This window comes from Pongo pygmaeus, chromosome 18, assembly GCF_028885625.2.
Source record: "Pongo pygmaeus isolate AG05252 chromosome 18, NHGRI_mPonPyg2-v2.0_pri, whole genome shotgun sequence".
In the NCBI taxonomy this organism is placed as follows: domain Eukaryota; kingdom Metazoa; phylum Chordata; class Mammalia; order Primates; family Hominidae; genus Pongo; species Pongo pygmaeus.
The window spans coordinates 50,946,744-50,965,488 of NC_072391.2; the positions used below are offsets into that span (position 1 = coordinate 50,946,744).

The 18,745-nt window shown below is 36.1% G+C and overlaps 1 protein-coding gene across 5 annotated transcripts in view; it reads left to right on the forward strand.

The window, feature by feature from the left end:
- Positions 1-18,745, forward strand: part of FTO (FTO alpha-ketoglutarate dependent dioxygenase) — a 408,367-nt gene that overhangs the window by 156,173 nt on the left and 233,449 nt on the right. For all 5 annotated transcript variants that reach the window (XM_054453521.2, XM_054453522.2, XM_063655154.1 and 2 more), the window contains exon 5: positions 16,086-16,165. In XM_054453521.2, the coding sequence (XP_054309496.1) occupies positions 16,086-16,165 (80 nt within the window). The remainder of the gene's footprint in view (positions 1-16,085; positions 16,166-18,745) is intronic.

The window sequence follows — 18,745 nt, forward strand, 5'->3', positions numbered from 1 at the left end:
ATGTAAGGCAGTCAGTGGATTTCTCAGCCACAACCTTGCAGACCAGAAGTGAATGGGATAATGTATTCAAAATACTGAAAGAAATGAGACTGCCAACCAAGAATACCAACCTGGCAAAGCTATCCTAAAGAAATAAAATGGCAAGATTTTCCCGGACAAACTGAAGCTGTGGGAGTTCATCAAAACTAAACCTGTCTGTAAGAATTGCTAAAGGTAGTTCTTTAAGTTAAAATGAAAAAGTCCTAACTGACATGAAAACATATGAAACTGTAAAATTCACTGTAAAGGTAAAAATATACTCAAACTAAAAATACTCTAATATTGTGATGGTGGTGCATAAATCATTTTTAACTCTCATGTCAAAGTAAAAATGGAAAAGTATTAAAAATAGTTACTGCCACAATAATTTTTAATGGATGCACAACATATAAAAGATGTAAGTTATGACATCCATAACATAAAATGTGAGTGGAGAAGTTAAAGTGTAGAGTTTTTATATGCAGTCAGAGTTAAGTTGTTATGAGCATAAAGTAGACTGTTATTACTATGAGATGTTTTATGTGGGCCTCATGGTAACCACAAAGTAAAACACATAGTAGATACACAATAGGTAAAGACAAAGGAATCAAAGCATACCACTGCAAAAAATCGTTAAATCATAAAGGAAGACAGCAAGAGAAGAAAGGAGCAAAGGACTACAAAACAATCAGAAAACAATTAACAAAATGACAATAGTAAGTCTTTACCTACCAGTAATGACTTTAAATGTAAATGGATTAAATTTCCCAATCAAAAGACATAGAGTAGCTAAATGGATTTAAAAAATAAGATTAAGCTATAGAGACTCACTTTGGCTAAAAACACACATAGGCTGAAAATAAAAGGACTGAAAAATATTTTATGCAAATGGTAACCAAAAGATACCAGGGCTGGCTATACTTATATCAGACAAGATAGACTTTAAGTCAGTAACTGTCACAAGATACAAAGAAGTTCATTATGTAATGATAAAGGAGTCAGTTCATCAAGAAAATGTAACAATTGTAAAGACAGTTGGCCCTTGAGAATCATCGGTGTGAACTTTGTGAGTTCACTTATATGCAGATTTTTTTCAACCAAACACTGATAGAAAATGTAACGTTAATGGAATTAGAAACTCACGTGTATGGACAGCCAACTTTCCATATACACAGGTTCGGCAGGGCCAACAGTAGGACCTGAGTATTTGTATCCACCAATTTGTGGATACACGCACAGTCCTGGAACCGATCCCTCCAGTATACCAAGGGATAACTGTATATATGCACTCAACATTGGGACCTAAATATTTAAAGGAAATATTAACAGAACTGAAGGGACAAATAGTAATAGAGGAACAGTAGGGGTATTGAGTACCACATTTTCGATAATCAATAGAAATTCCTTCAGAAAATATATAGGGAGCCAGCAGACTTGAAGAGCACTATAGACCAAATGGACCTAACACATATACAAAACATTCCATCCTACAGCAAAAGAATACACATTCTGTTCAAGTGCACATGAAACATTGTCAAATATAGATCATATGTCAGGCCACAAAGTAAGTACTAACAAATTGAAGAAGACTGAAATCATATCAGGCATCTTTTTTGACCACAATGATATAAAACTAGAAATCAATAATAAGAGGAAAATAGGAAAATCCACAGTGATGTGGGAATTTTCCTGAACAACCAATTTGCCAGAAATGAAATAAAGGGGGAAATCAAATAATCTTTTGAGACAAGTGAAAATGGAAAGACAATATCCCAGAACTTATGAGATGCAAAAATATGGAAATGCAAAACTTATGGAAAAGCAAAAGTACACATATGTGATTGCATCAAACTATCAAGCTTCTCCACAACAAATGAAACATCAACAGAGTGAAGAGACAACCTATGCAATGGGAGAAAATATTCGCAAACCATGCATTTGATAAGGAATTCGTATCCAAAATATGTAAATAACTCATAAAACTCAATAGCAGGTTAACAAGTAACCTGACCTAAAAACGAGCAAAGGACTTGAATAGACATTTCTGAAAAGAAGACATATGAATGCTCAACATGTATATGAAAATGTGCTCAACATCTAATCATCAGTGAAATCTAAATCAAAACCTCAATGAGATATTATTTCACACTTGTTAGAATAGCTATTATACAATAGACAATAGATAACAAGTGTTGGTGAGGATGTGGAGAAAAGGGAACCCTTGTACACCATTGGTGGGAGTGTAAATTGGTACAGCCATTGTGGAAAACTGCATGGAGGTTTCTCAAACAGTTAAAAATAGAACTTTCATATGACCCAGCGATTCTACTTTGGGATACATATCCAAAGGAAATGAAATCAGTATCTCAAAGAGATATCTTTATTCCCATGTTCATTGCTGCATTATTCACAAAAGCCATGATTTAGAAACAACCTAAATATCTGTTAACAGATGAATGAATTAAAAAAATGTGGTAGGTATATCTATATCTATATCTACACACACATACCCACACATATCCACACATAATGAAATATTACTCAGTCTTAAAGAAGGAAATCGTGTCATGTGTGACAATGTGGAATATGTTATGCTGAGTGAAATAAGCAAGGCACAGAAAGACAAATACCACATGATCTTACTTATATGTGGAATCTAACAGTGTTATACTCATAAATGCACAGAATTGAATGGTGGTTTCCATGTGTTTGAGGGATGTTGGGTAGATGTTGGTCAAAAGGTACCAAGTTTTGTTTATGCAGAATGAATAAGCTCTAGAGACCTAATGTACAGCATAGTAACTGTATTAGACTGTCACATTGCTGTGAAGAAATACCTGAGACTGGGTAATATATAAAGAAGTTTCATTGGTTCACAGTTCCCCAGGCTGTTCAGGAAGTAGGATGCTGGCATCTGTTTGGCTTCTAGGGAGGCCTCATAAAATTATGTTGGAAAGCAAAAAGGGGGAGCCAGCACTTCATGTGCCCGGAGCAGGAGGAAGACAGAGTGAGGGGGGATGTGCCACACACTTTTAAACCACCTGATCTTGTGAGAACTCACTGTCATGAGAACAGCACTGAGAGAATGGTGCTAAACCATTCATGAGAAACCGCCTCCATGATCCAATCACCTCCCACCAGGACTTATCGCCAACACTGGGGATTACAGTATGACATGAGATTTTGTGGGGACACAGATCCAAACAGTATCAGTAATTATATTTATTAATACTGTATTTCATATGTGAAATTAGCTAAGAGAGTAGATCTTAAATGTTTTTAACACACACACACACTGTTACTGTGAGGTCATGGGTATGTTAATTAGATTGGTTTTAGAAGTCATTTCACAATGTGTATGTATATTAAAACTACATTTTACATTGTAGATATATAAAATGTTTGTCAATTATACTTCAGTAAAGTTCAGAAAATGTTTTAAATCACAAAATAATCTTCTACTTTGGTTATTCAAGTTTTTTGATATTATATATATTGCTACAGTGAATATCTTTGTACATATATCTTTATTTCCATAGGAAAAATTGCTAGAAGTTGAATGCCTTGGTGAGGTATTATGGTGTGGACATTTACACAGTACATACTCTGTTGTCAGACTGTTACTTAGAGAGATTTTCATTTTCATTCCTACCTGCAATGTATGAAATATGATCATCAGTTACTTCCACCAACCTCCTTTACCCTACTCTATACAGTGCTAAGTGTTCCAATTTACAAATATTTTTGCCGATGTGATGGGTGAAAATATGCTATTATTTTAAATTTCATTTATTTATTCATGAGGTTGAACACTTTGTATTTTTGTTGGCCATTCTTTACTTCTTTCTGTTATTCATTGGCTGATCGTATTTTGCTCATTTTTCTGTTGAGGTGTTAGTGTTTTTCTTAACATTTACTTTATCCCTTCTGCCTTTAGCTTTATCCCTTTAACACTTCTGCCCACTTCCCAGATATCTTCTTATACCCTATTTTCAATTTTGTATTTAGATTTTTAATATTTATTTTAGGTGAAACATCTTTCCATTTAAGTCTTAATTGCAATAGTTGCATTAAATTAAATAACAATATTTGAAATTATTTAACTGCGTTTATGCTTACTGCTAGCCTTTTCGTACTGTGATCTAAAAAAAAAAATTCTTGATTTTTCTCTTGGTCAGCCAAAATGTAGTTTCTAATAATATTTATGAAGACTAATGGCAGGGGAGTCGTCGTGGCATGTTCTTTGAGTCTTTGCATTATGTAAGAGTGACTTCCTGTCCTTTCACTTGTGAATATCTCCTTGATTGGCTATAGGATTCTTGAGTATCAAACTTCCCCGTTAAAACTCTATAGAGGCCGGGTACAGTGGCTCATGCTTGTAATCCCAGCACTTTGGGAGGTCGAGGTGGGCGGATCACCTGAGGTCAGGAGTTCAAGACTAGCCTGGCCAACATAGCAAAACACCATCTACTAAAAATACAACAATTAGCCAGGTGTGATGGCACATGCCTGTAATCCCAGCTACTCAGGAGGCTGAGGCAGGAGAATCACTTGAACCCAGCAGGCAGAGGTTGCAGTGAGCCGAGATTATGCCACTGCACTCCAGCCTAGGCGGTTAGTGAGACTTCATCTCAAAAAACAAACAAACAAAAACCACCAACAACAACTCTATAGATATTGTTCTGTGACCTCTGATATTTGATGTCGGGAGATGTCTGAGGCCATCTGCACTATGGTTTCATTTTGGTAAGCTGTATTTTCTATTTGGACATTTGTAGTATTTTATATTTAATTTTTTAACAGAATATGTTTATGTCCTTGCTCAACCATTTTATAGTGCAGACTCTGGTCTTTTCACAACCTTGGAAAACATTCTTCTAGTGTTTCTTTGATTATTCTTATATCTTTCTGTATCTTACTTTTTTTTTTTTAAAGATGGAGTCTCACTCTGTCGCCCAGGCTGGAGTACATTGGTGTGATCTCGGCTCACTGCAACCTCTGCCTCCCAGGTTCAAGCAATTATCCTGCCTCAGCCTCCCGAGTAGTTGGGATTACAGGTGCCTGCCACCACACCCAGCTAATTTTTTTTGTATTTTTAGTAGAGACAGCGTTTCACCGTGTTGGCAGGGCTGATCTTGAACTCCTGACTGCCCTTAAGTAATCCATCTGCCTTGGGCTCCCAAAGTGCTGGGATTACCGGTGTGAGCCACCATGCCCAGCCTGTATGTTACTTCCGTTCTGTGATTCCTGTAAGTACATTTTGATCTCCAGGATCTGTTCCTCGTGTCTTAGGTTTTCCATCACTCATTTCCATCACTCATTTTCCCTGAGTTCTAGGAGAATCTCTTGAGTTCACTCATCCAGCTCAGTAATTTGGTTTTTCTGCAGCATGCTTTCTGCTGTTCACTCCATCTATTGCCATGTTAAATGAAGAAATGCTATTAAAAAAATCAATTGCAAGTGGTTTTTTCTGATCTCATACTGTTCCAGCTTCATGTCTGCTTACCTTATTTTCACAGATGCAGTGCCTTCTTGAATCAAGTGTCTTCTTGAAAAACTGAGAATTTTCTAAAATTTTATCATGTCAGTTTGAGTAAACTTTTTTCAGAAAAGACAGTTTTGATCAAAGTGCCTCCATTCCTTTGAACTGTAGTAATTTTGCATAGTTCTGGCAATTACTCCTTACCTCTTTATCCTCATAGAAAGTAGACTAGTACTGGCTTATAGGCAAGTAGCTGAGATTGGTTCTGTGAGAGATTAGTATGGATTCCTGGCCAAATCCTTTACTTGAAGGTGGAAGAAGATGTGTCCCTACCCAGCCACGTAGAGATTTTATAAATTGGAGTGTGCTTAAGAAGTTGTTTTTGTCTTTATGTGGATGCTTGTAGTATGAGCAAACCATGGTAGGTTTTGGCCTGCTCCTGTAATTGCTGGTTGCTCCAGTTCCTTGTTTCTGCAATGCCTGGTACTCAAGAGTCATGGCTTATAACAGCAGCACATCCTGGGGTCTGTGAATATCACAGGTTATGTGCACAGAATTCTTGCTACAGTGAGTATCACAGTTTGTGTGCATAGAATGCTCGCTACAGAGGCAAGAGCCTTGCTCTCTGAGTGCCCTGTAAGCTTCTCTTGCCCTCCTGCTCGTTGCTTTCTGAGTTAAGAGGTGAGCATTTTGCTCAGGATTTGATTGGTATATTTATCAGGCTCGCTGCTCTTTTGGAGAGACAATCACGTGTCAGCCTTCTTTGCCCTTCTTTAATCTAATTCCACCTATACTATATTCAGCACAATCATTTGCACTTTTGGCATATTGAGCACCTTTCTCTAATATATAGTGCCAAAAGAGGTGTTGATCCATTTTTATGTTCCATTGATTGTCTCATTGAGAATCTAGGAATGGGAGAGGGCCTGTGTCTATACTGGCATCTTGCCAGGAACCTTCCCCTCCCCCTTTCGTTGGCTATCAAATTCTGAAAATGTTTTCAGCCATGGATGGCCCACATCTAGGAAAAATAAGGTCATAAATATTAAGATTGAGAGATGAGAATGGACAGGTATGTAAGAATGAAAAGCTTCAGTGATTGAAGCTGGGAAGATTGGATTTCAGTATTGGGCTTATTTACTCCAAGAGTGCCTTTAGCAAAAGTCATGATTGTTTCTCTAAGAAATTTGGGTGAAATGGCCCTGGTAACATACGTGACAGCAAACCCAAGGAAGTAAGGGCTGGGATAAATTTAGGGTGACCAACTGTCCTTTTTGTCTGTGGGCAAGGGGATCTCAGGATGCAGGACTTTCAGTATTAAAACCAGGAAAGTCCTGAACATGAATTGGTTACCCTAGCATAAATTATAGCATTGCTTCTGTGGTCTTTTATATATGAAATGAGATTTCATGCTACAGTGAATGTCCAGAGCTCTCTTCTCCACTGCCAGGGCACGCAGCATTCAGCCAGCAAAGAGTGAGAGCGTCTTTTCTTTTTGTGTGTGTGTTGTCACATCATCTACAAACTCTTACTCCAGTTGGATACAGTGTCAGTCAAGTTTCAGCTGTATTCTGAGATAGCTATGGTAAATAGACATTCTTTAATTTATTTTTTCTAAAAATTATTAGGAATAATCTTTTAAAGCTGGGAGGGTCTTAAGTATATCCTTTCAGATGCACAATCCATGAAGCTTGAATCGCTTTTATAGATGGAGTTTTCGATAAATTAGAAGCTCTTAAATGAAAATTACAAGTTTCTTTTTTTAAAGTCATAAAGGATTAGATACAGTTGGAAGCAATTTCAAAAGAATTGTTTGATTAGAGAGTTGCCAAGGATTTAAATGAAGGTGGAAGCCTCAAAGTATACCTTCTAGTGTTGTGTTTGCCATTTGGCCTGAGTCACTAGTGACTCAGTGTTCCTCTCAGTGGAACAAAAGCACTTAACAAACCTACTCATTAACGTGGTGATTTTTCCCCTAATTATGTCTGTGGGTCCCAGTATTAATAGCGTAGGAGTAATAAGGCTTTTATTTGGGTAGATGAGACTGGCATTTATGTATTTCCTAGACATTGTCCCAGTCTTTTATGGGAATCTATCCTGGGGAGCCCCCTTCAAACTCCACTTTTTATTATTTTGCTTGACTCTGAAACCTCCTTTGGGCAACATAGTCAGGATCAACCAAAACTGCTCAGGAGTGTCCTCAGAGATGGCAAACTTAGCCTTCTAAGAGAGAATGGCCACTTAGCCTTCTTCATCAGGCCTTAAAGCCACAGTTCTGCTTTTTATACTCTATATTGTTGTGTTTATATTTGGATTTAAAACTCCAAGTGTATCACTGATGTTTTCATTCTCACCTCTAATTGCATTTTGTAGTTATTATTTTGCAATGTCCTAAGGTTTTGTGACTTAATCACCTTCAATCAGTTGCTGCTGTGAAAACCCCAAGAGTTGCCCTTGAGTTTATGTTTTCCTGACTTGACTCATCCAGTTCATTACCATGTCCTATTGTCTTTTCCCAGACCATTCTGAATCTGTTGTCTGCTCATCATCTCCTCCCCTGTTTCTGTAGTTCAAGTCACTGTTAACTCCTGCATGGCTTACTGCAACAGCTTCCTGACTGACCTTCTGCTTCCATTCTTATTTCCCCCTTAGTTCCTCCTCTTTCCTATAAAGCTGCCAGTCAGATTAGATTATTGATTCTTTTGAATTTGCTACACAGACAATAATATAATCTGTGAACAAACATACTCTAATTGTTTCCTTCTCTATCTATATACCTTTTGTTTTCTTTTCCTGTCTTACTGTGTCAGCCAGGTCTTCCGATATGATACTGAAAAGAAATGTTGAGAGGAGACATCCTTGTCTTATTCTTACTCTGAACAGAAAAGCTTCTAGTTTCACACCGCTAAATATGATGTTCGCTGCAGGTTTCCTTACACATTCTTTATATGTTGAGGAAGTTCTTCTTTATTTCTAGTTTACTGAGAATTTTTTTATCATGAATGGGTATCACATTTTGTCAAATGTTTTTCTGTACCTATTGGTATGATCATATTTTTTTTTCTTTGTAGCTTGTTGGTGTGATAGATTATATTAGTTGATTTTTGAATGTTGAATCAGTTTTTTATATCTGTGATAAATCTCACTTGGTCGTGGTGTATAATTCTTTTTGTACATTGTTACATTCAATTTGCTGATATTTTGATGTGGATTTTTGCACCTATGCTTATGAGGTAATACTGGTCTTTAGTTTTCCTTTTTGTAATGTCTGGGCAATGCTGGCCCCATAGAGTGAGTTTGGAAGTATTTCCTGTGTTACCTTCTAGTAAAGATTGTTAAGAATTAGTATAATTTCTTCCTTAAATGTTTGGTAGAACTCAACAGTGAACATATTTGGGCCTGGCGCTTTGGAAACATGTTAATTATTGATTCAATTTCTTTAATAGAGATAGGCCTATTCATATTATTCATTTCTTCTTGTAAGAGTGTTGGCAGATTTTGTTTCTCAAAGAATTAGTTCATTTCGTATAGGTTTTCAGATTTTTGAGTAAATAACTGTTCATATCATTTTAAAATTATCCTTTTAATGTCCATGAGATCTGTAGTGATGTCACCTCTTTCATTTCTGACATTAGTAATATGTTTCTTGTCTCTTTTTTCTTAGTCTGGCTAGAAGTTTATCAATTTTATTGATCTTTTAAAAGAACCAGCTTTTGCTTTCATTAAGTTTCTTTATTAGTTTTCTGTTTTTTATCTCATTGAGGTACATTAACTTTTATTGTTTCTTTTCTTCTGCTTACTTTGGATTAATTTGTTCTTTTTCTTTAATTTCACAAAGTAGAAGCTTAGCTTATTGATTTTAGATCTTCTAATATAAGCAGAATGCTATATTAATGCTATACATTTGTGGCATTTAATGCTATAAATTTTCCTCTAAGCAGTGCTAATGTTGCTTCCAACAAATTTTGAGAAGTTGTGTTTTCACTTTCATTTAGTTCATTTTTCTTAAGATTTTTTGACCCGCAGATTATTAGAAGTATATTGTTCTATCTCCAAGTATTTGGGAATTTTCCAACTATCTTTCTGTTATTATTTTCTAGTTTAATTCCATTCTGGTCTGAGGTCAAATATTTTTTTAAAAAATGTTTCAGACAAATAAAAATTCAGGGAACTTGTTGCTAGTAGACTTGTATTGCAAGAAATTTGTCAGAAGAAAAATGATATAGATCAGAAACTCAGATCTACATAAACAAAGGAAGAGATTTTGAGACGGAATAAGTGAAGGTAAAATAAAAACCATTGTGTGTGTGTGTGTGTGTGTGTGTGTGTGTGTACCTGCGTATGCTTATTTGTAAGTGAAATTAATGATAGCATTCTCTTAAATTTGGTAATATGTGTTTTATGGCCCAGAATGTGGTCTATTTTGGGGAATGCTCCATGTGAGCTTGATACTAGTGTGTATTCTGCTGTTGTTGAATGAAATAGTCTATGTATGTCAGTTATATTCAATTGACTGATGGTATTGTTGAGTTCAACTATGTCCTTAATGATTTTCTGCCTGCTGTATCTGTCCTTTGCTGATAGAGGGATGTTGACATCTCCAGTTATAGTAGTGGATTTGTCTGTTTTTCCTTGCAGTTCTATCAGTTTTTGCCTTATACATTTTGATGCTCTATTATTAGGTGCATACATGTTAATGACTGTTATATCTTCTGGGAGAATTTACCACTTTATCATTATGTACTACCCCTTTTTCTCTGTGATAATTTATTTTTGCTCTGAAATCTGCTCTGAAATTAATATAGGCACTCCAGCTTTCTTTAGATTAATGTTTGCATAGTATATCTGTCTTCTTCGTTTCTTTAAGTTTAATCTGTGTGTATCTTTATATTTGAATTGAGTTTCTTGTAGACAGCATATGCCTTGTTTTTTATCCATTCTGATAATCTCTTGTTTTTTAATGTGTGTATTTAGACCACGGGCATTTAAAGTGATTATTGATACACTTGGATTAATATCTACCATATTTGTTAATGTTTTCTATATTTTGTCTTGTTTTTTCCCCTGTTTTTGTCTTCCACTCTTTTTCTGCTTTGATAGTTTTGAGTATTCCATGATTTCCTTTCATCTCTTTTCTTAGCATATCAATTACATATATATTTTTTTACTTTTTAAGTAGTGACCTAGAGGTTGCAGTATACATTTATGACTATTCCAAGTCCACTTTCAAATAACACTATACTGTTACACAGATAGTGCAAGTACAGTAAAATAAAATATTCCTAATTTTTTCTCTCATCTCTTATACTCATTGCTATCATTAATTTCACTTACAAATAAGCATACATAGGCACACACACATACATATATATGTGGCATACATAATTGAATACATTGTTGTTATTATTGTGAATAAATTGTTATCTCTTCTATCAACTAAGGGGAAGAAAAATAATGGTTTTTATTTTACGTTCACTTATTCCTTCTCAAAGTCTCTTCCTTTCTTTATGTAGATCTGAGTTTCTGATCTATATCATTTTTCTTCTGACAAATTTCTTGCAATACAAGTCTACTAGCAACAAATTCCCTGAATTTTTATTTGTCTGAAACATTTTTAAAAAAAATCTTTTCTTTCTTTCTTTTTGTTTTTTTGAGACAGAGTCTCACTCTGTCTCCCAGGCTGGAGTGCAGTGGTATGATCTTGGCTCACTGCAACCTCCACCTCCCAGGTTCAAGCGATTTTCCTGCTTCAGCTTCCCAAGTAGTTGGGATTACAGGTGTGCGCCACTGTGCCCACCTGATTTTTTGTATTTTTAGTATAATGGGGTTTTGCCATGTTGGTCAGGCTGGTCTTGAACTCCTGACCTCAAGCGATCCACCTGCCTCGGTCTCCCAAAGTGCTTGGATTACAGACATGAGCCACCACACCTGGTCTGTTTCTCCTTTACTTTTAAAGAGTAGTTTTGTAGGATCCACAATTCTAGGTTGCTGTTTTCTTTTCCTCTCAACACCTTAAGTATTTCACTTCACTTTTGTATTGCTTGCCTGGTTTCTGAGGAAACGTCAGATAGTTTTTTTTTTTTTTTTTTCGCTCCTTTATAGATGAGCTGTTTTTTCCTTCTGGCTTTTTCAAAATTCCTTATCTTTGACTTTCTGCAGTTTGAATATAATATGCCTAAGTGTAGGTTTTTTTCCTGAGCTTCCCAAGTCGCTAGTTTGGTGTCTAACATTAATTTAAGAATATTCTTAGTTATTATTACTTCTAATTTTTTTCTGTTCCTTTCCCTCTTTCTTCTCCTTCTGTTATCCCCATTATACATATATTACACCTTTTGCAGTTGTCCCATAGTTCTGCTTTTTTTTTTTTTTTTTTTCAGTCTTTTTTCTCTTTGCTTTTCAGTTTTGGAAGTTTCTCTTACTATATCCGCATGCTCAGAGATCTTTCATCTGCCTTGCCCAGTTCTCTAATGAGCGCATTAAAGGCATTCTTCATTTCTGTTATAGTGTTATTGATTTCCAGCATTTTGTTTGTGATTCTTTCTTAGAATTTCCATCCCTTTGCTTACGTTCCCCATCAGTTCTTGCATGTTGTCTACGTTGTCCTTCAGAGTCCTTAGAATAGTAATCACAGTTTAAAAAACATTTCTGATAATTAATTTCTGCCATTTCTGACTCTGGGTCTGATTTTTGCTCAGTTTTTTCAAACTATGTTTTTTTGCCATTTAGAAGACCTTGTACCTTTTTCTTGATAGGCAGATGGGATGCACTGGATAAAAGGAACTGCAGTAATAATGTGGTGGTAAGGTATGTTGGGAGGGGAAGCATTCTATAATCTTATGATTAAGTCTCAGTCTTTTAGTGAGTTTATGCCTGTGAATTGTGAACCTCACAAGTGCTTCTCATTTTCTTTTTTCTCATTCTTAGTTCCGATAGGATGGCTAGCAGGGGCTAGGAGTTCTAGGTGGCATTGAAGTATGTTCATGCCACTACACTCCAGCCTGGATGACAAGTGAGACCCTGTCTCCTGAGAAAATAAATAAATAAATAAATAAAGTCGCTATTTTTTCCCTTCCTTCTGCCAGAAGCATGAGAAGATGTTTTTGGATCTTCACTGTGAGAACCTGTTAGAGCTTTTGGAGATAAAACTCACAAAATTGTGGGAGTTCCCTAAGACTGAGCTCCCCTGGACTTTTTAACTCTCAGTCCTGTCTACATTGAATCTCCAGAAATTCAGTAGTTACACTTACGGTTTTTCTACCCTGGAACTGGTTCCCATGTGTGTTTCTGCTTTTTGTTTTTTACTCTGATAAATTGTCATTCTCTGTTTCCAGTCTGTCTCTCTCTGCAGAGTGAGGAATGTCAAAATTACATCTCATCGAGAGCCACTGCTCTTGGTTTTATAATATCTTTACATCTTTGACTTACCACAATGTAACTTTGAATGTTGCACCACTTTTCCTTCCATCCTCTTTTGTGCTTTTTCATGTGTTTTACGTCTACATATGTTATAAACCTTACAATACATTGTTATTATTTTGGATTTAAACAGGCATTTATTCTTTCATGATATTTATTACTTATGTTACTTTTTATTCCTTTGAGCAGATCTAAATTCCTTCTGACATTATTTTTCTTTTGCCTGTAGAATTTCATAACAATTCTTATAGTGTAAATCTACTGAATATAAATTGTTTCAGTTTCTTTCTGAAAAGTCTTTATTTCACTTTTATTTTGGAAAGGGTGTTCACTATGTATAGAATATTAGATTGACAGTTTTTTCCTTTAGTATTTTGTCACCCAGTTGTCTTCTGAGTTTTATAGCTTCTGATGAGAAGTCTGCTGTCATTCTAATCTTTGCCCCTCTGTATTTAATGTCTCTTTTTCTGACTTTAACATTTCCACTTTATTACTGATTTTAAGACATTTCATTATGACATGGTTTAGTTTAGTCTTAAATCGTTTTTTTGCTTAGAATTCATTGAGCTTATTGGATCTCTGGGTTTATAGTTTTCATGAAATTTGGTGAATTTTGGCAATTGTTTCTATAAAAATGTGTATGTTTTTGTCACTCTTCATTCCTTAGAATTCAAATTAAATTTTCATTAAATGGCTTAATATTGTCGTTGAGGTTACTCATGCCCTTTCATATTTTTGTAGTCTTTTTTGTTTAGCCACTTTATTTTGCATAGTTTTTATTTTTCATGTGTTCTAGTTCACTGATCTTTTCTTCTGCAGTTTCTAAATTGCTGTTCATCTCACTTAGTGTGAGTTTTGTTTCAGATACTACATGTTTAACCTTTAGAAGCTTCACTTATATATATATGAAAGGGCAGATATGTACATTTAGAAGAAAAGAGAGATGTGACTACCTCGCATATTGTGTGTGTGTATGTATCTTTCATTTCTCTGTTACTTTTTGAATGGATGTTGGATATTGCACATGGTATTTGTTGCGTGCCTGATTTTGTTATATACTTCTACATACTTTTGACTTTTGCTCTAATGAATAATTAAATTACTAAGAAGAAGTTGGATCCTTTTTTTTTTAAATTTTGAGATGGAGCTTTGCTCTTGTTTCCCAAGCTGCAGTGCAATGGCATGATCTCAGCTCACTGCAACCTCTCCCTCCTGTGTTCAAGCAATTCTCCTGCCTCAGCCTCCCAAGTAGCTGGGATTACAAGCACCCGCCACCCTGCCCAGCGAATTTTTGTATTTTTAGTAGAGACAGGGTTTCACCATGTTGGCCAGGCTGGTCTCAAACTCCTGACCTCAGGTAATCCACCCACCTTGGCCTCCCAAAGTACTGAGATTACAGGCATGAGCCACTGCGCCCAGCCAGAAGTTGGATCCTTTTGAGGCTTAGTTTTAAGCCTTGCTAGGTGGGACTAGAGCAGCCTTTAACCTAGGACTCATTTAGACCTACTTCCTCAGTGATGCTTTCCTAAGGATTTTCTAGTATCTCATGCAGTGGGAGCAATTTTGGCTGTGGGGATCATAAAATACTCATGGCTGTGTGTGAAATCTGAAATTGGTTCCACCTGCTGCATTCTGGTGCTTCTTTTTTTGGCCCTTGGGAAGTTTTTATTCATACATGCACATGTCAGTGCTCTTCCAAATACTTGAGGGAACCCTTCTGCAGTCTCTGTTTGCTCTCTCTTTGTATAGCTGTTTCTGTTCCAGCATTCTGCCTTTCGAGGCCCCGTGGCCTTGGCCTCCCTATACTCCAATCTTTGTCTTCTCAACTTGGCAAGAAAGAAACAGAGACTCTGGGTTTTGACTTCCTCTTCTCTATTCTGTGGCATTGAAACTGTTTCCATGGAGTAAGTTAGGGCAATTGTAGGCGTCTCTCACCTATTTTGTTTCTCTTCTCCATGGGATTATATCTTTCTGAAACCTTTGATTCATATTTTTGGCTTGTTTTGTAGTTGTTTAAGGCAGAAGGGTAAATCTTGTCACTGTTACTTCACAATATTCATAAGCGGAAATCCTGTCTTAATATTTTGCATTTCTTTTCTATGTTTAGAGATGATATTATAGGTTGTTTTTGCTGACACATAAGGGGCCTGGTGGCATTTGCCTCTTGGTTTAAGTCATTATCTTTTTTGGTATCTTGATAAAAATCTTGTGTTGCCTATATAGGATGTCATTGCTGGAAACATTACAACTCTTTTTTTTTGTAATAGAGGAAGTCATGTCCTAAGCAGAGGTTGTATAGATTTTGCCTGACTTGTGGTATCATTTCTTAGGATATGCAACAACTTGGTAATTGGTTTTTCTCCCACTGCTTGTGGTTTTAGGAATATTCTTCAACTGATGAATTCACCACCTACTTCATTCTTGGGTTGTGAATCCCTAGACTTGAGTTCTGTTCTAAGAGCCAAACATGCAACATGCTGAGTTGGTTGGTTTATTGCCTGGAAAATTGTTAGGGCAAAATTGATACTTTGATTATGGAGGGAAAGAGGCAGATTTTTCAGATGAAAGGTGTTCAACTCCAAATTCTGTTTTATTCTAAAGATAAGGGTAGAAGTAGATGTGTCATGAGAAAGTGAAAGAAGCTCAATCCATACATAGTGAATTTTATAGTGGGTGGGCATTATAGGACCACAAATAAGTAGAGTGACCCTATATCTCATTTGCTGAGGACAGTCCTGGTTTATACCTGTTGTTCTGGAATAATTGTTAATAGCACCCCCTTTCACTCTTCAAAGTGTCATGCTTTGTATGATAGAATATATACATATTTAATTATATACATATGATTATATATATCTACTTATATATACTTGCGTATATATAAGTATATCATATTTATTGTATACTTATATTTATATTATTATACTTGTTATACATCTACATATATATAATGTCTACTTATAAGTAGATACATATATATTGGAATATATAGAGAGAGTCACCTACTTATAAGGGATTGATTAAAGAATAAAGGTAAGTATTGATTCCTTGGTTATTGTTTTTTCTTGGAAGATGGATTTACTGTTTACTTTGTGTTTAGTTAAATAATATATTAGTATATGCTGACTAATAAATACGATTTTATACATTTCTGGTGTTTTTCCTGTAGATGATCTCAATGCCACCCACCAACACTGCGTTTTGGCCGGTTCACAACCTCGGTTTAGTTCCACCCACCGAGTGGCAGAGGTAAGTGTAAATAAAAACGTGATTCACACCTAATTGGATGTGACAGAAGTGGTTGAATGAGCAATTTATCATAGAGCTTTGGAAGAGTATTTGATGGGAAAATTGCTTCCATCTAACTTGACTTTCGTCTCTGTTTACTTGCTTTTTGAGCTTTGGATTGTGTTGGATACAATTTTAGAAAGCGTATTCATGCCATGGGATAAGTGTATTTTGCTTCTTGGGGTTATGTTTCTTGGAAAAGGAAAATGCCATTGACAAGTGTTTATAGTTAGAGCTTTATTTAGAGGGTTGTATCTGTCAAGGTCAAGGGCAGGAGATGACCAGAGGAACTGGGGCAGATTTTTGTGCTTGTGCATGTGTTAGCTGTGGCTCGGTTCGGATGTTAAGAATTTTCATTTCCCTTAACTTTTTGGTCAGACTTCTGGGCATGTGAATGTAAATTAAAGAGAAAGTTACAGTGTTGCCAAGGAGTTTCTGAGCTCCACAGTTGTGTTCATAACCCAGACTTTATTGCTAAATTCTGCCACCACTTGCAATGGCCCATGGTTAGCTGTTCAGACTAGTTCAGAATGGAAAACTAAGAAATGAGAAAAACTCATAGTAGTCATGTTGGGGTCCCATGTACTCAGTTAAGAGGGGTTCCAGAGAGCAAGGCATGAAAGGGATTACAAGTAACCTACCTAAGCTTGCTATCCATGCTTTGCTTTATAGCTTGACCTTTCATGGAACTACAGGGGACAAGTGTGAGAAAATTAGGCGGAAGTGGTACAACAAGGTGGGAGGTACAGGTGCAAGTCTTCCAGTGGCAGTACTGTGTGAGTCTATACGGCAGTGTTGTGTCTTTTGGTCATTAAGTAGCTTTACCAGCGGACCGATCATATTGCTGTGTGGCAGAGAGAGAATTAATGAGTATTTAAACCAAGATGCCAGCAAGCCCATCCAGCACCTCTTTCTTCCTTTCTCCCCTTTCTTCTCTTTTCCATTCACTCATTCGTTTAAATATTTGAGTGCCTGTTATGTGTCCAAAACTGTAGGCCTGGGAGATAGAGCTGTCAACATGACCATGATGCCCACCACTTTTGTGAACTTTAGTTGGGTGGGACAAATTTTAAACAAATAAACACAGAAATAATTGTCTTAGAGACCTAAAAGGAGTTCTGTTAGAAAAGAGGGAAGGGAGGGAGGAAGGTAGGTAAGGACGAACAAAGGAAGAAAAGAAGGGAGGGAGGGAGGAAGGAAGAGAGGGAGGGAGGGAGGGAGGAGCAAGTATTTTTAGAACATCTAGTATGTGCCTTGTATTATACACAAGGATTTCATTTCCCCAGTTATAGGCATCTGTCTTTCTAGCTATAACCCTCCTAAGAATCCCTTTCTTGTGGATCACTTGAGTATATGGCTACTTAAGTGCACCCTTCTACGTCTTTCCTAATCTAATCCGGAAGAGTGGACAGTCTTATTAGTGCTGGGTTCAAAGGGCTGTACAAATTGATAAATAAAAAGCTTGGGAAATATGTTCATGGGGATAAGAATCATACCTACTCATAGTGTTCTTATGAGGATTAAATTAGTTAATACATGTAAGTCTTTTTAGAACAGTGACTGGTATACATTCAAAGTTCACCACTACTACTGTTACTAAATTACTTCTACTGCTACTACTGTCTTTTCATTTTATTCTGTTGAAAAACTAATAGGAGATAGGAACGACTAAAGCTCACTGTGTGGAAGGTTATTCTGTCTTCATTTGTACACTAGAGTGTACATAATAAAGCAAGAGAGATTAAATCATCAGCAAGTTTTGATTGTAGGAATTACTATTCAGAAGGGATTTCAGTTTGTTCTTTCTTCAAACTTTTATTGAACTTTATAGTGTTCAAGGTGTTCTTGTAGGGACTTGTGAACGGGAATGGTTATATTCAGTGTCTTCAAGATGCTTATAGTCTAAAAAGTATGTACAGTGCAGAATAGAATGTAGCAGATAGCCCGGCTAATTTTTGTATTTTTAATGGAGATGGGGCTTTACCATATTGGCCAGGCTGGTCTTGAACGCCTGACCTCAGTTGATCCACCCACCTCGGCCTCCCAAAGTGCTAGGATTACAGACGTGAGCCAATGCTCCCAGCCTAGATTTTAGTTTTTGATAATTGTGTCAGAATATTCTTGGGATTCAATACAGAATGTCTTTTTAAAGAAATTTACATTTTATGAATAATTATATTTTGAATAGGTAGTTAATGCAAATAGTTCAAAATTTAAAAAAATATCTAAAGGTATACAGTTAAAGTCTCTTTCTCCTCAGGCCAACCAGCCCCTCATCCCCAGAGGCAACCAATGTTTAAAGGTTCTTGTTACTCTTTTGGTGATATTTAATATATAAGTAAAAATGTATGTAATTTCAAAAATATTTTTAAATATAAATGGTAGCCTGTTATATATATGGTTCTGTAGTTTTGTTTCAGTAAACTTTGGTAATAATTACTCATCAATATATAGCTCTTATCGAGGAGTAGGTAATGGCTTTTTAGATATGACATCAAAAGCATAAACAACTCAAGAAAAAACCGGATAAATTGGACTTCA